This window comes from Pongo abelii, chromosome 18 (assembly GCF_028885655.2).
Source record: "Pongo abelii isolate AG06213 chromosome 18, NHGRI_mPonAbe1-v2.0_pri, whole genome shotgun sequence".
NCBI classification, from domain to species: domain Eukaryota; kingdom Metazoa; phylum Chordata; class Mammalia; order Primates; family Hominidae; genus Pongo; species Pongo abelii.
The window spans coordinates 44780239-44803124 of NC_072003.2; the positions used below are offsets into that span (position 1 = coordinate 44780239).

Sequence of the window (22886 nt, forward strand, 5' to 3'; positions counted from 1 at the left end):
AAGGAAGACCCAGGAGGCAGAAGGTGCTTACCCAGAAGCACCGAGTGTAACACTGGGAAAGGTGAGCCCTTCATCATGGACAGTGTGTGTAGTCGGCAGATTCCTGAAGGGCAGAGCATTACTCATCGCCACGTGGTGGAGGCTTGCTGCTGGCGAGGAGGGAGTCTGAGCAGGGCACGCCCTTCTCACTGAGTCTTTCCTTCCGCAGGACAAGTGGACCTGGACCTGCGTACAAAGAAGTGTGCGAAGGTGATGTTGGCAAAGTCATCAAGCTGGACAGAGATGGATTGCATGATCTCAGTGTGCAGTGTGACTGGCAGCATAAAGGGGGCACCTACTGGGTTAGGTACATTCACGTGGAACTTATAGGTGAGCACATTCTTTGTTCAGTACTTTTGCTTTTTCTTAGAGACAGAATTCCCATAAATGAATACTGATTATAATGATTTGTTATTGAAATCTGTAGGCTATCCTCCACCAAGTTCTTCTCACATCAAGATTGGTGATAAAGTGCGGGTCAAAGCCTCTGTCACCACACCAAAATACAAATGGGGATCTGTGACTCATCAGAGTGTGGGGGTTGTCAAAGGTAATATTATCTGGGTAATAAAATTCCTGATGTTAACTTTTCATTAATGCATGTGTACTTAGTATTTCTTTTTGTTCAAGCACACAAAAAAGAAAACAAGTGTGAAGAAAGAGATAGAGCGTTCCTTTGCTCGTCAGTGCCTTCTGCCAAAGGCCACAGAGGAACTCACCTGCAGTGAAACAATCAGATTTATTAATATTAACTCATTGCAGTGCAGGAGAACACACACCTTGGGGAATGGGTGTCTCCATCAGAGGGAGTGAGCGAGGACTAATGAAGTTTATGTTGGGTATTTGGGGGAGGGGTTGAGAAAGCAGGGGTAATTCTAAGACAGGATGTCTTAATAAATTTACCTAGCAGGCAGAAAGAACAGAGCCATGCTAACGTCATGATTGGTAAGGAAGCAGTCATTCATATCACCAGGATAGGGGACTGTGTGGTTGTTTGTGGTTGTTTTTGGTTTGGATTAGACTCGACTTTAATCACATGTGGTTAAGGAGGGGTTTTGGTTATATGTTGATTCATCAGTCACAGAGTGGCCTTATCTGATTGTTCATGTTCTGTAAACTTGTCCTGTCAGTTGTTCTGTGAAATGGCCTAACATTGACATTAACAGGCCAGCTCCTGACTGTCAGGACTGCTTTTTCTTTCTCCTCCCATGACCAGGCTGGAGTGCAGTGGTGCCATCTCGGCTCACTGCAACCTCCGCCCCCGGGTTTAAGCAATTCTCTGGTCTCAGTCTCCAGAGTAGCCACCACGCCTGGCTCTCTTTTTCATGCTGTATAAAAATTTAGGACTGAATTTAAGAAATGGAAATGTGCTAATGATGGGAATTAGGAACTGGAAACAATTCTCAGATTATATTTAATATGATACTATTGAGATTCCAAATCAAATCCGTTGCACGCTTTGAAAGGTATACTATGTCCGTTTTAACAGTCGCATGAGAAATAAGTATGTGTATAGTTTTATAAACTCTTGATGCCATAAAGAGATTGTTTGTTTGTTTGTTTGAACCTTGTGGAAGCCTCTCTTTTCATCAGATCACTTAGAAAATGGCCACAGTTGATGGTGGTTCCCCAGTGGTGAGAGGTTCCTAGAGCTTCTCATGTTACATAAGAACAAATGGATTATTTAATATTTTACTTTAAACATTTTTCTTTGCTTAAGAGATTGTTAAAATATTTGCAAATCAAAATGACAAATTTTAAAAATAAGAATTTGGTTTCTTTGTTTTGAGTGATACGTTGCTCTTATCAAAGGACAAAAGAAGTCTTCACGTTATTAATGTGGTTTTTATTCCCTGAGATACCAAAGGTAATATATGGAATTGCTGACTTGGTGTAATTAAAAACCAGTGTCCTATTTTAAACCTAATGCAAAAGTAAGGAATGTAGTTTACAATGAACCTCCATGTGCTCATTACCTGGTTTTAACGATTGTCACCTCACGGCCAAAATTATTCATGCTCTCTTCTTGTGATTATTTTGAAACCAGGCGCTGACATCATGTGTTATTTCATCCTTAAGTATTTTAGTACCTATCTCTGAAAGATAGACTCTGTAAAAAACAAATAACTACAATGTAGTATGACATGGCTAGGTGCAGTTTTAAGTTCAGGTTTTTATTGGTGAAGAGGAAGATTGATCAGGTGATTTCTGTTCTGTCCTAGCTTTCAGTGCCAATGGAAAAGATATCATTGATGACTTTCCCCAGCAGTCTCACTGGACTGGGTTGCTATCAGAAATAGTGTTGGTGCCCAGTATTCATCCTGGGGTTACCTGAGTTATTTTTATGATTGCTAGATTTGCTTTGGGACGAATGGTTTTCTGTTGAATTAAGTTTAATAAATGACCTTTCTTAACTCAGTTGCTATTTTACAAATAGGTGTGATGGATGTCAGATGTTTCCTGTCAATGGATCCAGATTCAAATGTAGAAACTGTGATGACTTTGATTTTTGTGAAACGTGATTGAAGACCAGAAAACACAATACCAGGCGTACATTTGGCAGAATAAATGAACCAGGTATGGCAGAATGTTTATATTCTGTCTTCCACCAAATATTAATGAAATACTTATTGTGGACCACAGTGTATTGGAATTTGTTATTTTAAGGTTCCTATGTATATGGTAATTCTGTAGAGTGAGTACAGTGAAACTGAAGCAATGGTCCTACCCACTGATGACTGGCTGGCTTTTTTAAAAAATCAGGATGGCGTGTTGGGGAAGAATTAGAATAACTAGGCTTGTTTGCTTGTTTTTCCATAAACATTAAAAGAATCTCAAGAAACTAGTAAGTGTTTAGTTGCATGGCATGTGGAATTGGTTAGATGGAGAGTGAGTTTTTTAATTTATATACCTTTTATTATATTTTTCATTGGGGCAAAATATATATAACTTAAAATTAGCCACTTAATCATTTTCTAAGTTTATAATTCAGGGTATTAAGTACCTTAAGTACAGTGTTGCACAACCATCACAACTGTCTCTTACCAAAACTCTTCACCACTCCCATCAGAAACTCTGTACCCATTAAGCAGTTTAACTGCCCTACTTCCCCTTACCACAACCCTGGTAACCTTGAATCTAACTTTGGTCTCTATGAATATGACCACTCCAGACACCTCATCTAGATGGAACCATGCAAGATTTATCCTTTTGTGTTTAGCATGATGTCTTCAAGCTTCATCCGTATTGTAGCATGTGTCAGAACGTCATCCTTTTTAATGGCTGAATAATATTCCACTGTATGCATATATCACTTTTTGTCTTTGTGAGACAGCGTCTCACTCTGTCGCCCAGGCTAGAGTGCAGTGGTGCGATCTTGGCTCACGGCAACCTCCGCCTCCTGGGTTCAAGCAATTCTCCTGTCTCAGCCTCCTGAGTAGCTGGGATTACAGGCCTGTGCCACCATGCTCAGCTAACTTTTCTATTTTTTTATTATTTTTTTTTGTGACAGAGTCTCACTCTGCCTATAAGGAGTGTATATGTTATATACATTTTTAGTTTTAGTAGTTACTGAAGATATTATAACATCTATTTTTGACTCATTTAAATCTATTATTATTTAGTATATTCCTCCTAAACAATGCAAAGACCTTAGTTCTCTTTAACATCATTTATCTTCATTCTGATTTATATGTTCTTAACATATTTTAATTTTTTTTTTTTGAGATGGAGTCTCACTCTGTCACCCAGGCTGGAGTGCAGTGGCGCGATCCTGGCTCACTGCAATGAATACCTCCCGGGCTCAAGTGATTCTCCTGCATCAGCCTCCCGAGTAGCTGGTATTACAGGCTCCGGCCACCACGCCTGGCTAATTTTTGTATTTTTAGTTGAGGTGAGATTTCACCATGTTGGCCAGGCTGCTCTTGAACTCCTGACCTCAGGCGATCCACCCACCTCAGTTTCCCAAAGTGCTGGGGTTATGTGCATGAGCCACCGCATCCAACCAAAATTTTATACATTCTATACAAATACATGTCTAATAGAACTATCGAAGACATTCTTTTATGCACACAGAAAATATTCATAAAATCCAGTCGTATGCTAAGTGGGTCATATGCTCAAACACAAGTTTCAAAAAATGTCAAAGGATCGGCCAGGCGCAGTGGCTCATGTCTGTTTCTGTCTTTTTTTTTTTTTGAGATGGAGTCTCGCTCTGTCACCCAGGCTGGAGTGCAGTGGCACGTGATCTCAGCTCACTGCAAGCTCCGCTTCCCGGGTTCATGCCATTCTCCTGCCTCAGCCTCCTGAGTAGCTGGGACTACAGGCGCCTGCCACCACGCCCGGCTAATTTTTTGTATTTTTAGTAGAGACGGGGTTTCACCATGTTAGCGAGGATGGTCTCGATCTCCTGACCTCGTGATCCATGCCTGTAATCCCAGCACTTTGGGAGGCTGAGGTGGGTGGATCACGAGGTCAGGAGATCAAGACCATCCTGGCTAACATGGTGAAACCCTGTCTCTACTAAAAATACAAAAAAATTAGCCGGTGTGGTGGTGGGTGCCTATAGTCCCAGCTACTGGGGAAGCTGAGGTGGGAGAATGGCATGAACCCGGGAGGCGGAGCTTGCAGTGAGCTGAGATTGTGCCACTGCACTTCAGCCTGGGCGACAGAATGAGACTACGTCTCAAAAAAAAAAAAAAAAAAAAAAAAAGGGTCAAAGGATCAAACAATACATGCAGGGCATGTGATGATTTTATTTAGTCAATATTCATTTAGATTTTTCTGCATACTTTGTAATTTCTCTCCACTTTTTTCTTCCTCTTTAATTTTCCATCTATACTGTTTTTCTCCTGCCTGAAAATCCCCTTAATATTTTTAAAAATGTGTCTTTGTTGGATACAAATTATCTATTTTTGTATGTCTGAAAATGTCTTTATTTCTCCTTTATTTTTGAAAAGTCTTTTTGCTAGGTGTTTTCTTTCAGCAGTTTAAAAATAGTATTCCATTGCAATTTGGTTTATATTATTTCTCCTGAAGTTGGATGGAAGTCTAATTGTGGTTCATTTTATTTTTCCTTCGTCTGCTTTTCAGAGAGTCTTTTTGTTTTCATCTTGCACAGGTTTTACATGTGCATGGAGATGTTTATCTGTCTTGGGGTTGGTAGGGCTTCTGGGGCATGATATCTTTTGTCTGTTTTGGAAAATTCTGTGTTTCAGTATTTCTTCACATGTTGCCTCTGCTCTATTCTCTTTTCTATCTTTTTGGGGGGACTCTTCTTTCACTTGTGTTAGGCCTAACCTCTGTCCTGCAGATCTTTTACCTTCTTGTTATGTTTTCTAAACTTTTGCTCCTCAGTTCTTCATTCCAGATATTTTTACTTTCTCTTCAGCTGAGTTCAGTGTATTCTAAACTTACTCATTAAGTTCTTAATTTTAATTATTGGATTTATCAGTTCTAGTCTTTCTATTTTATTTTCAGTAGTTTTTGGTTCTCTGCTGAAATATTATGTTTTTGAACACAGTAAGCATAGTTATTATATTAAAGTCTGTGTCTTCTAACTCCAATATATGGAGCCCTTGTGGGTCTGTTTCTATCCTATCATTTCTGGTAATTTTTAGTCATTTTTTTTGCCTCTTCATGTGTCATTATGTACTTGACATTGTATTTAAAAAATTATTTCTTAACTCAATTTGAGGCTAAGATGTTACTGTTCTCCAAGGAATGGAGGAGAGAAGGTTGTTCTGCGAGGTACTTGGTAAAGGTTAGTGACTATCTGGGCTCACCTTAATTGGCATTCATTGATTGAGATGATTTTATGCTGAGATGCAATCTGTTGGAAAAAAAAAAGAGGGGAAACCCAAAGACCCTTCATAGTTCACTCTGACTTTTGGGGTATTTCTTGTTGGGGTTCCAAGTGTGGGTTGTAGTTCTGTAGCATCCTCAGCCTTCCTGGTCTTTCTGGACCCCATTCCTTTCCCTTCCCTTTACGAGGCTCTCAAAATGCTACGTGTCGTCTCAGGGACTTTGCTTGGAACCTGGCAATGCCATCAGGGAACAGCAGCCTCTGATCCATGGTGTGCGTCATCTTGACACCTCCATTTGCCTCGGGTCTTCCTGCAGTTCTGACCTTGTAATTCTTTATTATCTCCTGAATTCTGATAGTTTGAAGAGGATTTATGTATTTTTGGGTGTTTTGTCTGGCTTTACTAGTTGTCCTCGATGGGGAATGCCAGTTGAATTCCAGATTTGCCATTAATGGAAGTGTAAGCACTTTACAATTTACTTTTTGCCTTGTATTTATAAAAGCATTTTTAATAAGAATGGTTTTTGTGAGTGCTGTTATTGAACTTTTCCCACAGCTTATTTTGTTTGGAAATATATTAATCTGCTGTTGTTCCCTGGGAGATTTTAGTAGAATAAATCATAGCATTATGTGGACTTCATCTCATAAATTGGTGTAATTATATCCTGACTAGGGAAGCCATTTATGGCATTTATTAGCTCCTTTCAGTTTGAAACTTTCCGTTTTTCTTTAAGTAAGAAGCTCCTCACTATGTAATATTCTTGATCGTGATGTTTCTCCCCAGTTCAGCAAGGGTTAATTCTGTTTTTGACCATCATGAAATAGGTCAATCAGCGGTATTTTGTGGCCATTTTGGAAAACAGCTGAAGCGTTGCCACAGCAGCCAGCCAGACATGCTGCTGGACAGCTGGTCGTCCCACATGGTGAAGAGCCTGAACGTGTCGTCCTCCGTGAACCAGGCATCCCGTCTCATTGACGGCAGTGAGCCCTGCTGGCAGTCATTGGGGTCACAAGGAAAGGTTGTAGCGTCTGATAGGGCACAGCAGCAGGCACTTTCACACAGATGGTTTTGCCTTGTACATTTTCAAAATGAACTTTGAGCAGCCTGCAAAGTTTTGCTGATAGCACCTGACAGTACTCACATTATGTTTTAATTTATAAGTTATTTCAAAGTTACAGAGTTATGTACCATCCAATTTTATTGTCAGAGATTTTAAACAATATGAGTAATAGATTTTTTCTAACTGACCACTTGATAGAGGATGTGGTCAGGCTTTTTTTCTTCCTCTCCTGCCTAAAATGTATGAATTCAGATTTGCTTCTGGTTAGAAGTTTTTCTAGTATAGTCTAGCAAATTTGTGTTGCACATTGGAGTGCTGTTGTGATTACACCAACGTGTAGGGGCACCTCATGGGCACACAGGTCAGACTTTAGGACAGGGCCTTTCTCCATCTCGACTCTAGTGTTTCCTGTCACTCACTTGGTGGGTAAAAGGACCACCCTAGGCCAGGAGTATATAGATACATGGTTTCTGGGGCTTAGAGTGAGACTTTTCTCTAACGATCAAAGAATGGGGTAGAATATTCTTGTTGCTGCCAGAGTGAGGGAAAATTCTCTCTCATGCTACATTTTATATTGAAAAAATCTCATGTAGATTCAAGCTTCAGTGATACTATTGCAGTAGCTAAAATATAGCTGAATTTTGCTAACTGAGAATATGGTTTTTGTCCTTGTTTTTCTAAAGCACTGGATTCGTTTGGAGATTTTCCCAGATGTTCTTGTTCATAGATTAAAAATGATCATAGATCCTGCTGACAGTAGCTACATGCTGTCCCTGGTTGTAGTGTCAGGTAATTCAGTTAGTTTACCTAAAAAGAAGTACCTTCTGTAATAAAAACGCCTTTGTTTGATTCTTTACCCATTTTTTCCTAGGTGGAAATTCCCTGAATAACCTTATTGAACTAAAGACAATCAATATTAACCCTTCCGACACCACAGTGCCCCTTCTGAATGACTGCACAGAGGTAAGTAGCTGTGCTAGTGTTCCATTTGGATGATTTACAGATGACAAGGGAGGTGACTTGGCCATTTCTATACTAGCATTGAGCCCAGTTTTTCCCCCTTTAAATAATTGGTTTTATCTGTTTTAAATTTTGACACTTTAAAAGATACAACTTATTTTATACAACTTGAATTTGCTGCTTATCAGATCAGCTGGAAAAGGAAACAAAATAAATTTCATTCTCACTCTCTTTGGTAGCAGAGGTATACTTGGTAAGTGCTCCTAGCAAAAGTTGTCATCAGGCATTTCAGGTTGCTGATTGCATCTGAACACTTCAGTTTTCCTTAAATATCTCTTAGTTTCTGGTGGTTTTCCTGACCATATATGTGACGCTGAAGTTGCTTTTATTTTGGCACACCTATTGGCATCAGGTGCTGAGCTTGTTACGGAGTGGCAATTTTTTGGTAATAAGGCAACTTTCAAAATGAGTCTAAGTTTATCTCTGGAAAAGTTTGAAAGAATCAGTGAGGGTTCTTTTAAACAGTACCCAAATACTACAGATCAGCAATTCTCTCTCTGTCTCTCAGATTTTCAGTAAACCTTTCCACATAGGATGTCAGCATGATTTTTAATACATTAAATATATGTAAAATATGACAAATTAAGATATTTTTGTTGGCCAGGTGCGGTGGCTCACGCCTGTAATCCCACCACTCTGGGAGGCTGAGGCGGGTGGATCACGAGGTCAGGAGATCGAGACCGTCCTGGCTAACACAGTGAAACCCCGTCTCTACTAAAAAAATATATATATATATACAAAAAATTAACCGGGCATAGCGGCGGGCGCCTGTAGTCCCAGCTACTCGGGAGGCTGAGGCAGGAGAATGGCGTGAACCTGGGAGGCGGAGCTTGCAGTGAGCTGAGATCACGTCACTGCACTCCAGCACTCCAGCCTGGGCGACAGAGCCAGACTGTCTCAAAAAAAAAAAAAAAAAAGATATTTTTGTACTACCTGTACTGTTGTCTTGTGTAGACTAATTATAATGATAGCAGATAAAAATATCAAATAGTTGATTTTTGTATTCATTTAAAGTTTATAACTGATAAGTTTATTTTTTAATTATTAAATGCAGTTAACCATTCATTTTTTAAAAGATTTTATTTTAGTTTTAACTGACAAATAGTAATTTAGAATAATTTGTATTTATTTTTGGAGAACACTGATGTTTCGTTACATGTATACTTTGCGGAATGATCAAATCATGCTAAATACTATATCCATCACCTCAAATATTTATCACTTTTTTGTGGTGAGAACATTTAAAATCCTCTCTTTTAGCTATTTTGAAATATGTAGTACATTCACAATAGACACCATTTATTCTGGAATGTCATTGAACTATTTCATAGAACACTGATTCATTATAGTCAATACCAGTGGTGCTAATAAGTGAAGAAATTGGCAAACTATAAAAATGAAAGATAATATTGAATTTTTCTGAAAAAATTAATCTTGAGTTTTAATGCATTTTACTGGTATCTTATTGCAATGTAACCGAATACAGGCTGTAGAGTGCCTTAGTTATATAGTTCAGAGGATATTTTTACTTTAGCCAAACCAGTAACTAAGTAGTTACATCAACAACTGAGATTATCATTCGTAAAAGATATCTTTAATCCAAGAAATTTTCAATTCAAAACCATTTATCCTGTGATATTTAGCGTATGTCATGTACATGAAAAAAACGAAGCATTGCAGGTAAATGGAAAACTCCTGACCTAGCCTGCATGCCCCCAACTGACCAAAGAACTAGACTATACCATTCCTGTGGAGTCACTGCATCTTAAGCATGGCCTTTGCTGTACAAATAGTTTGTTGTGGGAATTTTCTTTTCTTTTTTTTGAGACTGAGTGTCGCTCTGTCGCCCAGGCTGGAGTGCAGTGGCAGATCTCAGCTCACCACAACCTCCACCTCCTGGGTTCAAGTGATTCTCCTGCAGCCTCCTGAGTAGCTGGGATTACAGGTGCCCACCTCCTCACCCGGCTAATTTTTGTATTTTTAATAGAGACGGGGTTTTGTCATGTTGGCCAGGCTGGTCTCAAACTCCTGACCTCAGATGATCTGCCCACCTTGGCCTCCCAAAGTGCTGGGATTTACAGGCATGAGGCACTGCACCCAGCCGGGTTTTTTCTAACATGTAAACAAAACTAGAAAGTATGCTGGAACCCTCACAAACCTGTCACCCAGCTTCAACATTTATCAACATTTTGCCAGTCATGTTTTACTTCCTCCCTCCCACATTACTTCCCTGCCTCAGCAAGTCCTAGTCATGATCTTATTTCAGGAGCACTTGCTTCAATATTCATCTCTAACAGGGCTTAACAAAATATAACCCTGATACCATTATCACACCTCTAATAAGTTTTTTTTTTTTTTGAGACGGAGTCTCACTCTGTCGCCTAGGCTGGAGTGCAGTGGTGTGATCTCGGCTCACTGCAAGCTCCACCTCCCGGGTTCATTCCATTCTCCTGCCTCAGCCTCCTGAGTAGCTGGGAGTATAGGCGCCTGTAACCATGCCTGGCTAATTTTGTTTGTATTTTTAGTAGAGACGGGGTTTCACTGTGTTAGTGAGGATGGTCTCGATCTCCTAACCTCATGATCCGCCTGCCTTAGCCTCCCAAAGTGCTGGGATTACAGGTGTGAGCACGGTGCCCAGCCAACAATTACTCTTTAATGTCATATAATATCCAGTCAGTGTCCAGATTTTCCTAGTTATCTTGTAAATGTCCTTTTGCAGTTTCTGATTCAGATGATGTTTGCATTCTACACTACACTGAAGTCACTCTTGTTTTTTTTCTTGCTAAAGAAAAGAAAAAGAAGCTGAGTAATTTTTTCCTGTAGCATTTTTCATATTCTCAACTTGGCTTTTGCATCCCTGTGGTGGTGGTCAAACTGTGTTTCCTCTGAAATGGTAGATCTTGAGGTTTGAGCAGGTCGTTGAGGAAATAAAAAGTAATTGTTAGTGTGTGCTTCCAGACACATCCCTCTTTGTTCACATGAAATACAGGGATGGAGGAATGTTGTCGATACCACAGCAGGCATGCAGCCTGCCACATGGAGTGTGGGACATTTGCAGGACAAGTAGACCAACTCCACTAAATGCATGGCAAAGGCAGAACAGAGGAAGGTTGGGTCTTGCTTGTGTTCTGATTTGAATGAGGCAACAATAAAATGACATGACATGATCAGAAAAGTTTGATCACTGTAGCATATTGGATGATATGGGAGTTATTGTTTGTGCTATGATAATAGCAATGTGGATATGTTTTTCAAAAAACTCCTTAATTCTGGCTGGGTGTGGTGGCTTACGCCTGTAATCCCAGCACTTTGGGAGGCTGAGGCAGGTGGATCACCTGAGGTCAGAAGTTCAAGACCAGCCTGGCCAACATGGTGAAACCTTGTCTCTACTAAAAATACAAAAAATTAGCTGGGTGTGGTGGCAGGCGCCTATGGTCCCAGGTACTCAGGAGGTTGAGGTTGGAGAATCACTTGAACCGGGGAGACAGAGGTTGCAATGAGCCAAGATTGCACCACTGCACTCCAGCCTGGGCAACAAGCAAGATTCTGTCTCAAAACAAACAAACAACAACAACAAAAAAACCCAAACCTCTTTAATTCAGTGATATATACTGAAGTTTTGAAACAACATAATTCCTAGAATTTTTTAATGATAATCCATATCTGAACAAGATTGGTCACATGTTGATAACTGTTGAGCTGGGTCATGGAGTCATGGAGTTCTTTGTACTATTTTTTCTAATTTGTGTATATTCAAATATGTTTTATGTTTTAAAACGATGGAAGGTCTGTTACTACCTGACATTTAACATCTTCCTTAGTTAAGGCATCTTGGTTCAAGAAAGCTCTAAGACAGAAGAGTTTGCAGTCATTCAGTAAGGCTGTTATCCTATTTAAAAATTTTAGGAAGAAAATCAGTGAGTGTCTCATGCCTCAGGTAGACATCTTGATGAGTTGATCACTTCTTTTGAAGCAAACATTACTCAGATGTGGCTGCATTAACTTTGAGTAACTCAGTTAGTATTTCCAGAACTGAAGTAAAGGAGCTCTAACCGTGTGTACATGTTCGTGTCTCACACATCCCGTTCTCCAGTTAGAGGATCTAATATGCTTGATTCTACAAAGTCTGTAGATGATCGTTTTTGTGTGTAGTATCACAGGTATATTGAAATTGCTATAAAGCAGTGCAGGAGCTCAGGAATCGATTGTAAAATCCATGGTCTCATCCTGCTGGGACGGATCTGTGCAGAGGAGGAAGATTTGGCTGCAGTTCCTTTATTAGCTTCAGATAATGAAGAGGAAGAGGATGAGAAAGGCAACAGTGGAAGGTGAGAGCCATTTGTTACAGGTGCTCCCTTACCTCCCACTGCATTCCTGGATCCTCACTTTCAAAAGGAAACATTTAATTAGAATGTGTCTCATACTGAGAGTCATTTTATGTCCACATGAATGGTAAATTACAGTTGTTTTCAAAAATTGTATTTTTTAAAAAATAAAGTGTTTAATGTAGAAACACATTATATTTAGAAGAATACCATTAAAAGAGGGAAATGAAAATGTTTAATATCTCTACCTGAAATATCACTGTTACTATTTTAGTATATATCTTTGTAGTTTTCCTTATTTTCTGTTACTAAATGTATTTTCCTATGGAAGTTGTATGGTATATTTTAAAGCTCTTTTTGCTAAGTATTTTATCATTAACTTTAAAAAATATATTTATTTTTTTATTACGGTGAAATATGTATAATATATTGTTTACCATTTTAAGTGTACAGTTCAGTGGCATTAAGTACATTCATATTTTTGTGCAACCACCACTGTTGTCCATCTCTAGAATTTCCATATGATTAGTCTTCTGTCCTGTAATTTTTGAGTGCAGTATTTCATCTTATGACTGTTCTCATTTACTCACTCAATTCCTTATTTTGTCTGAGCATTGTGATGATGACTGTTGTTATATTTATTCATTCAACATCTTTAGAACACCTACTGTGGGCCATTCCCAGTTATGCATACTGGGAACACTGTGATGAACATGCAAAATAAAATAAGACAAACACATGCATCGGTGTGCTGTTAGGGCTTTGGTAAGAGGCAGGAAGAAGTGCATGCAGCCTTGAGAGTCTGCATTGGAGCATTGATCTGTCAGGACAAGGAAAACTTCCCCCCCAGGCCATACGTACAGAAGTCAGAATTACTGAAACAAAGTGGACAGGCAAGGGCGTTTCTGATAGTGAAGACAGCATACCAGGGGAGAATGATATCTGCGAAGTTTTTGCATGCTTGTGCATTTCCCAGGGCATGTATCTAGAACTTGCATGTGCAGGGGCTACTCTAAGCCTTGTTTACCATCCCAGCAGCAAACAGTGGATAATAATGGATAATAACAATGGAGGATAATCAGTGTCCTCATAGAACTTGTATTTTCCTAGATAAATTGCTGAAAGTGAAATTGCTAAGTCAAAGGGTATGCAAAATAAATGGATATGTTGTTAACATTCCCAAGGCACTTTGGATTGCTAGTGTGACTGGGGCCCTCCAGACAGGCACAGGAGGTAAGCCGCCAGTGCTGGCTGAACTCTGTTGACCAAGACACCCTGTACTCTAAGTACTCTGCAGCGTGTGACATAAGGAGATAACAGAGCACTGCCCTGTGCCGCTGTTGAGCACATTATATAGACAGAAGTGGGGGTAGCAGCTCTGGTAACAAATCAGGTTATTCTAGGGCTCTGTGATCTTGGCTTTGGATTCTGTCCTGTTTTATTTCAGAAACTTTCTGTAGAAGTTGAAAAGAAAATAGTATCTATAACATTACCTTATCTAGAATATATGTTATATTATATGCTATAGTTCAAACTGATTGCATCTGCAGATATTAATTAAATAGGGACAATACCAGTTCACTTAAATAAGGAAGTCATTGGGATTTTTAATAAAAGGATTATAGATTAGCATTTTCTTACTCAGTAGCTACTAAAATGAATTGGACAAATAAAATTATTATTTTATTTATTTATTTTTTGAGACGGAGTCTTGCTCCGTCACCTAGGCTGGAGTGCAGTGACGCAATCTTGGCTCACTGCAAGCTCCGCCTCCTGGGTTCATGCCATTCTCCTGCCTCAGCCTCCCAAGTAGCTGGAACTACAGGCGCATGCCGCCATGCCCGGCTATTTTTTTTTGTATTTTTAGTAGAGACGAGGTTTCACCATGTTAGCCAGGATGGTCTCGATCTCCTGACCTCGTGATCCGCCCGCGTCAGCCTCCCAAAGTGCTGGGATTACAGGCGTGAGCCACCGCGCCCAGCCAACAGGCAAATTTTTCGTTGGGGAAGTAGTAGACCAACCATCTGTGCTTATTTCTTCTAAACAGAGCTGGGAATGAGTGACAGCAGCTGAACAGGAATACTTGCTCCCCAAGTATGACTTGTTTTTCATGAACAAGGAAAAAAGGCAAAAGCCCTGCTACATTTACATTCGCAAAATGGTTTTCAAATGATGATTAACAAGATCTTAGTTCCCTCTCTGTTGAACACATAAAATATTAAAAGGCGGTGCTAATAAATCTATATACAGCACATCAGGAGGAAGGAGGAAGTCATTTCTCCTGACTTGACCAACTTGTCTTATTTGAAACTGATACCATGCCCTATTGGCTGACAGGAATTTCACTTTATTTAGAATACAACAGAATTTGGCTCAGATTCACACTAAAAGTATAGTATTTTGATGTGCACTTACACGATTTCAGGAGAAAACAATTTCTGGAATCCGACCCTGGAATTCATTACAAGTCAGTTAAAGGGATCTGTCTTAGAATTTTTTGATAATTGGACTGGGACAGGATGTAAGAATAAGTCATTCACAGTAGATGAGGAAAACACTTGATGAGCGCTTTCTTGTCTTACCATTATTGCTCTTTCTATCAGAGGTTAAAGACAGAATGGGGACCATGCCGTGGTTGTTATTCTTGTTGTTGTTTGATTGGTTTGTTTATTATGTTCTTGCATGACTTGGTTATGTGGCCGAATATTAAATTTCTTTCCATCTCCAGAGTCATAAATCTCCTAATTTCTAGGAGATTAAATACTCTGGTTTTATCTTTGGCTCCATAAAACTGTTGTTATCTTGGATTAAAAGGAGGTCTGGGAAATACGTTGTGTCTATTCACCAGTGAACGTGAACCCCTTCTACAACAACAAATTTTCCATTCAAACCATTTCTAGGCCTCCCTTCCTGGTTCTGATAGCAAATGTGAAAGCAAGTACTAGAGATCTGGTTTTTGTAAGTTTCCTCAAATACTTGGGAAATACTGGATTCCATTACCAAGTGTTGCCTTTTGTACACTCAGCTTATCTACACAGCATGTTTTCTCTATGTTGAAATTCCTAATCCTTGAAATCTCAGAATGGAAAAGAATTATATGACTAATTTTGTGTGCCAGGTTTATGGGAATAACCTTTCATGGAAGATAGGGAGCTTACAGGGCATTTAGAGAAAGGAGACATCTGTAGAATCAATTCAAAATGATTAAGGCTTTTGTGATCTCACTATCTCACTTCAATTGTTGAGCCACAAAACTCTTTTTAAGTTAATCTCTAACATTTATTTGGCTTTATAATTACATATAAATAATGTCTAAATTTGAAACCTATGTGTCTAAACTTAATAATGAAGCCAAAATAAACAGAATTAAGGAGAGCTTATTATGATCTTTATTGTTATTTATATGTAACAAAGTTCCTATTAAGAATATAATATTTTATGATATCTTATGGATGTCATTAACATTACTTTAATAAAGGTATTATCATGCTTTCTACAGCAACCAACATGAAAATGTTAATATACCACTGCAATAAATAGAATAAAAACATGTTCAGAAAGACTTAGAAACTCATTAAAGAATGGATATTAATCACTTTTCACCCTAACTCCTCATTTGGCAAGGCATGAATCTATGCATTCCAGCTTAGTCAGGTGGCAAGTAAGTAGTCCCATTGCATTTCATAAAATAAGCAGCTGTGTGAATTTGAAAGATAATATTTCCACGTGAAAAACTAATGACTGCACATGTAAAATCAGTAGTGTTTAGGAAGCTGTCATTAAAAAAAAAAAACTACCTAATTAAAAAGTAGCACAAATGAATTTTGCCTATGTAAAAAAATAGAACATTGCTTAGCCTTTTCTTAAACCCCTCCCCAATTCTTACCAAGAAAGGATAAATACCTTTATTATAGTCAAAGCTCTGTTTCTATGGTTTTAAATTTTTTAATCTAAAATTCAAAGCAAATAATAAATCTTTAATTTATACTTATCCCAATTTGATTCAAAGTGACGGTCCAAACATAAAATGATCAATCATAACTATAATCAATCACAGATAATGCTATATGAGTTTGAAATGTTAATCTAACTTGCCTTTTCCAGGTATGCATTTTAAAATTAAACTCTTCTCAGTAAGATCAATGCTATCCTTCATGGATTTATGATGTTTGATAATCACCACATTGTACTGATTTGCTGTCTCACTTCACTTTTTGATATCAACATATGAAAGTAAAAATGCTATTGAGGGGATAACTATTATCTGAGCACTAATAAATTAAATGCTATTTTAAGCCAACAACAAAATTGTTTAGGGTACAATTTTTATTTAACCGACTTTCCATTATAAACATTATAAAATTCTGAAAGATCCTAGAATCTTATATAGCTTCTTTTATTTTTTTCAAATGTAATTGACACCAGCATGAATTAAATTTCATATTTAAAAAGCTTCTGACTACATTACAACGTACTTAAAAATTACTTGCAAGATATGATAATTCTAAGATTACCAACATATCATGCAAATGAAACACCCAGGTACTTCCTACCAACACATGATATAATAAAATCCAGAAGAACTTCTGAATTAGAGTGTAGTAGTTGCCTAGGACCATCATACCTAATTATCACACACTTGGTGGGTTAAGAAGACAGAAATATATTCTCTCATAGTTCTGAAGCCTGGACCTCTGAAACCAAGATGTTGGCAGGGCCACACTCCCTCTGAAGACCCCAGGGAGGAATTCCCCCTCACTTCTTCCTGGCTTCCAGTGGCTCCTGGCAATCCTTGGCCTTCTTTGATTTATGACTGCATAACTCCAATTTCTTTCTCCATCTTCACATGACCTTCTCTGCATGTATCTTTTCTTGTATCTTATAAGGACATTTACATTGGATTTAGGGCCCACCTTCATCCAGGATGACCTCATCTCAATCGTTGGGTTAATTACATCTGCAAAGACCCAACTTCCAAATAAAGTCACATTCTAAAGTTCCTAGTGGACATACATTTTGGAGGTACGGTATTTAAATCACTACACAGAACATGTAAAGACAAAAATCTGGAAGCTACCTGAATGAAAATGGATATTCCCTTGAACTTCAACAAAATCATACTCTATTTTTCTGTGAGAAACATTTTATTACTATAAAACAATATTCGTATTTCACAAGTACACCTCTTAAATTATAGCTTGGCCTTAAGAGAAATAATTAGCTTTGAAAATTATCCATACACGATATCTAGTATTTCCTATATTTTTAATAACTTCTACCTCCTAGCAAAAATAAACAATGCAATGGACAATTTCTGTGTTCTAAATTCACACACACAAACAGGAAAGGCACTTTAAAAATGATTTGTTCTCTTTTAAAGCAGAAGCCCAACCACCTGCTCTGAATCTAAAAGTTTCCTGAAAGCAATGAAGGGCTAGTTTATTATGAAAGTGTTGATAGCTGATTCTGTGGAGAATCACAAAGAAACAAAGAATAAATTTGAATCACACTTAATGCTAATGAGATAGTAAGGTTGTGACAATATTCAAATATGACTAATTTCATTAAATTAACTACACTCAGGCTTAGCTTTATTGTCCAAATTTATTACAAATAGCTCAAAATAAATAATTCAACTCTTCTGTTTTCTATTTATTTTTTGTTGATGCTTAAGAGTAAAAAGGTATTTCAACTGATTATTTATTTTATTTTATTTTTTTAACAATCAGTTCTCTTGTTTTATCACCATGGGACTGTAAACGGCCGTAACAGGTCACTGAATCTAGCACTGCCTTCAATGAGAAATGCACCTAGAGCAGGAATATAGTGCTTGGCACTCATCTCCAGGCCTGTAACCTAATAGATTTTTTTTTTTTTTTGTCTTTGGTGACAGTAACATAAATTTAGAGCTGGAACGGACCTTAGAGGTCATCTAGTCCCACTCAAGTATCTTTTAAAACAAAATAAAGAAGTATGTTGGCCTGGTGCGGTGGTTCACACCTGTAATCCCAGCACTTTGGGAGGCCAAGGCGGGCAGATCACAAGGTCAGGCGATCGAGACCATCCTGGCTCACACGGTGAAACCCCCGTCTCTATTAAAAATACAAAAAATTAGCCGGACATGGTGGCAGGTGCCTGTGGTCCCAGCTACTCAGGAGGCTGAGGCAGGAGAATGGAGTGAACCTGGGAGGCGGAGCTTGCAGTGAGCCGAGATCCTGCCACTGCACTCCAGTCTGGGCAACAGAGCCAGACTCTGTCTAAAAAAAAAAAAGAAGCATGTTTATTTCATCATTTTGTACTTATACACTGTGTGTTTCCAGAAAAGCCTCTGAGACAGCTTAGAATGAAAGGCACAGACGCTATAAAACAAGCGCAAAATGACAGAATAATGAAGAGAAGGAGGTGACAATTACATAGGACAACCTAGGGAAGGAAACACTACCCTTCAGCCTAAAATTTAGTCGTAAGCCTCTTGTTCTCAAGTGCCAAAAGGAAAACCAGAATTCAAATAGGTGTCGTTAGTTAATAAAATAGTATCTGCATATGTCAGCAGCTATTTTTTTTGGTAACTCCAAACTCTTAATCAAAATATATAAGTCTTTAAGCAACAGACAATGGACAATACAATAAAAATAATCTTCAATAGCAATTTCAAAACTTTTAAAGATGTAAGTACAAATAACCTTTTCTTACAAGATGCTTTGTTGAAAGCTGCCCGCGTGATGGTATTTTAAATTACATGATGTTAAATTGCCTGCATGATGGCATTTTATTGGGACCTGGTTATATGACTTGGTTGAGAATGTAACCTTTGAGAACTTAGAAGAGTGAATGGTTAATATTTCTCTGAATTTTTTTGTCTTCAATTGATATTTTATTTTATCCTTCATAGACAATATATGTTCTGGGAAATATACTGAAGTATAGTAAAAAAGAATCTCAGGGTTAAAGTGTTGAGGTAAATGAGAAAGCAGAGGTTGTGTCTGAAGAACCGTGTGGTCGCACTGCACCACACAGCAAACAGAAATATGTGTGAGCACAGGCCGGGCGCGGTGGCTCACGCCTGTAATTCCGGCACTTTGGGAGGCCGAGGAGGGTGGATCACGAGGTCAGGAGATCGAGACCATCCTGGCCAACATGGTGAAACCCCGTCTCTACTAAAAATACAAAAAATTAGCCAGGCGCAGTGGCGGGCGCCTGTAGTCCCAGCTACTCGGGAGGCTGCCGCAGGAGAATGGCGTGAACCTGGGAGGCAGAGCTTGCAGTGAGCCGAGGTAACGCCACTGCACTGTACTCCAGCCTGGGCGAAAGAGCGACACTCTGTCTCAAAAAAAAAAAAAAAAAAAAAAAATGAGTGAGCACTTTACCAGCAGTTAAACACCAATGAGAGAAGGAACAGCAGTCACAAGATGTGTTCGAACAGAGAGATAGTTAATTAAATATTTTCTAATACACTTATTGAACCTACATTTAATGGATTTTTTTTCCTTTCCCGACTTTGGCAAATGTGTGTATTTTTATAGAGAACATGGTTTTACAGACGTAATTTTCAGACTTTAAGTCAGGCCCATCACCAACGCTCTATGAATTGGGTGGCCTTGATATGTGGCCCATGTATTTTTGAATCAGGGATGGGAGCCTATCAAATGAGTCAAAAGCTGATTTTTGTAGCTTTCATTATGAACACCTCTCTGGCTGCTCTTCTTTTTGACTTTACCAAACAAATTAGTTAGTATTCTTAAATGCAAGGTATATTAGCATAAGAACTAAATAAATTTTTAGAATAAACACACAGACACACACACACACACACACACACACAGCACTCTCTATATTTACTTCTTCTTTGAATAGTAAACAAGCTGTGCTCCTGGGCCTGTGGAAGAAATATGAAGTTTGAAAAGGTTTTTAAATAACTTTTTCTGAATGAAAATAACTCTGTAGTAATTACTGTTTTAAAAAGCCATTAGAATTTGAGCATAAGACAGTTTCAATCTTGTCTCTATTCCAACTTAAAGTCCCGTCCAACAATTCCATTTTACGGTCTGTTGAATCACAAAATAAAAATGTGTATATTTTAAAGTACTTGATGAAGGAGGAGGAGGAGGGAAGAAAGAAGAGGAGGAGGAGGAAGAGCATGCCAAATGCAGCTGGAGAAGGCCATGAAGGGAGAATTCTCATGCACATATGCCTGATAACAAGAACTATCAGGAAAGACCGCAAAAACCACAATCTTGCCACTGCAACCTTGTAAAAAAAACACTTCTGCAAGGACATATGTCCAGCAAATGCTTGTCCAACCTTGGACTGGCACCACACTTGTTATTGATCCTTATAATCAAGGATAACTATGTCAAAACAATTGTGTAATCCTCCACATTTTTTCTTTAAATACCTTTGTCTTCGTTTACCTCCCTGAATGCATACATAGTTGACTATGGCACATGTATTTTTACTGAAATAGCCTATCCCCAACCCAGTGTTCTTTAGAGAGTCTCTCTCTGTTCATTATTTAGGTTGACACCTTGCACCTATTGATTGATAACATTTATTTTCCAGGATGCACTTATCATTGTTGTAGTTAAGTATTAATTGTGCAATCATTTGCTTAATGCTTGTAACTTCCTTCTTGACTTGTACATTTGTTGGGGTCAAGTAGTATGTCTGTTTTAATCGTTCTTTAGTTCCAGGGCTTGGCAAATTCCTTGGACCACATGAGCTCAATGCATATTTGTTATGTGAGTGAATATATGACTGATACTAAAGTAACCTAAAAAATAATTTATACCGATGATTTATCTCTCTCAGAGTTGGTCCTTATAAATGCTATATGAATCATTCCAAAACAGTACCGACTCTAGTAACAAATCCCATGAATATGTAATTTCATTTTAATGCTGATTTGGCCCAATTTTAAACAGCATCTGGATGATACTTTGTAATGGAGTCCCATCTAAGTTCCTATTAAAAAAGAAAGAAAAAAATCAGTAAAACAAAGCAAACAATGTAAACTTAAAACAACATTAATTAGTAAAACTGACACCCAATATGCAGACTAATCTAGAAGGAATTTTTACTAACTATAAGAACAATTGAGTTAAACTGGCCCATCCGTATTCTGTTTTATGAAATGGAAGAATTTCCTCAATATAAAACTCATGTAAGATGGTAGTTGCCTCTCCCCAGCCTGTCCTTGGGTCAGACTCTCGGAGTGTCCCAGAAAATGGACACTTACTCCTTTACGGCTCCATTCTTACTTTTTGAGGGGTCAGGTCCTAGCCACTCTCACATGTCTTACATACTAAGCTCCTAGGAAGATAGAGGATACAATAAAAACCAACCAACCAACCATGGATCAGGTGCCTGTCAGGCCTGGGCACACAGTTCACTCAAGAAAGGCCCTTGGAGGGGAGGCAGCAGAATTGCCAGTCTAGCAATTTGTAACTCCAGTGGCCCAGGTCTTAGCCACATGACCTGGCTGGCATTCTTCTCTACCTTCTTGCTTCCCTCCAAGCATGAACTCAGCCTCTTTTCTTTCCTTCCCTCCCTATGTTACATTGTTATTTCGTACAATGGGATTTTAATAAGTTTGGGGAGCCAGTAGAGAGGGATTATAAAGCAAAACAAGAAACTACTGATAAGCAACTTGCATCATACCAACTGGCCATTGAAGATTATTTTTCAAGTAAAATACAGCCTTCCTTTAGAACCTCTACCCAGAAAGCAGTAACATCAATAATCTATAAACCAGCACTCATTCTTGCCACCACCAGCACCCTGCATTATCCGTGCATGCTAGGTATGGTGTATGTCTTGTACAACAAGCCAGACAAGATACTAGAGGTCTCTACTTTAGCTTAGCTGAGCTATTCCAATAAATACTTGCTCACTACTGAGAGGAGCTGTGCATATCAACCTTATCTCCCCTGCAGATCAGAGAAAGGGCCTTAGCCAATTTCTTAAAGGTAGAAGAATCATTTAAAAAATGATCATTTCCTGTTAGAGATTAATGATATGGTTTGGCCGTGTCCCTACCCAAATTTCATCTTGAATTGTAGCTCCCATGATCTCCATGTGTCCTGGGAGGGCCCAAGTAGGAGGTAATTCAATCATCAGGCTGGGTTTTTCTATGTGCTGTTCTTGTGATAGTGAGTAAGTCTCGCAAGATCTGATGGTTTTATACAGGGCAGAAAGGGCAGTTCCCGTGAACACACTCTTGCCTGCCACCATATGAGACATGCCTTTGCTCCTCCTTCTCCTTCAGCCATGACTGTGAGGCCTCCCCAGCTACCTGGAACTGTGCATCCATTAAACCTCTTTTCCTTTGTAAATTACCCAGTCTCAGATATTTCTTCATAGCAGTATAAAAATACACTAAGACAATAATTGGTACTGGTAGAGTAGGGTACTGCTGTTAAGATATCCAAAAATGTGGAAGCGACATTGGAACTGGGTCACAAGCAGAGGTTGGAACAGTTTGGAAGGCTCAGAAGAAGACAGAAAAATGTGGGAAAGTTTGGAACTTCCTAGAGACTCGGAGGGCTCAGAAGACAGGACAATGTGGGAAATTTTTGAACTTCCTAGACACGTTGAATGGCTTTGACCCAAATGCTGATAGTGATATAAACACTAATATCT

General features: G+C 38.7%; 1 protein-coding gene and 1 pseudogene across 1 annotated transcript; both read left to right on the plus strand.

Annotated features, from left to right (window-relative positions):
• LOC100441504 (putative HERC2-like protein 3) overlaps positions 1-4247 on the plus strand; it is a 20779-nt pseudogene extending 16532 nt beyond the window's left edge.
• A 489-nt stretch (positions 4248-4736) lies between these two features.
• LOC129047392 (E3 ubiquitin-protein ligase HERC2-like) lies at positions 4737-16556 on the plus strand. Its single transcript, XM_054533837.2, has 3 exons — positions 4737-7692; positions 7775-7866; positions 12076-16556. Exons 1-3 carry the CDS (start codon positions 7560-7562, stop codon positions 12253-12255), a joined length of 405 nt encoding a protein of 134 aa, XP_054389812.1. The 5' UTR covers positions 4737-7559; the 3' UTR covers positions 12256-16556.
• The last annotated feature ends 6330 nt before the right edge of the window (positions 16557-22886 follow it).

Bases quoted from the DNA above. Each gene is read 5' to 3' on its own strand.
- LOC129047392 (XM_054533837.2), top strand. From the start codon at position 7,560: ATGGTTTTTGTCCTTGTTTTTCTAAAGCACTGGATTCGTTTGGAGATT. The intron at 7,693-7,774 runs GTAATTCAGTTA...ATTTTTTCCTAG, and splicing joins GTCCCTGGTTGTAGTGTCAG to GTGGAAATTCCCTGAATAAC. The intron at 7,867-12,075 runs GTAAGTAGCTGT...TTTTGTGTGTAG, and splicing joins TTCTGAATGACTGCACAGAG to TATCACAGGTATATTGAAAT.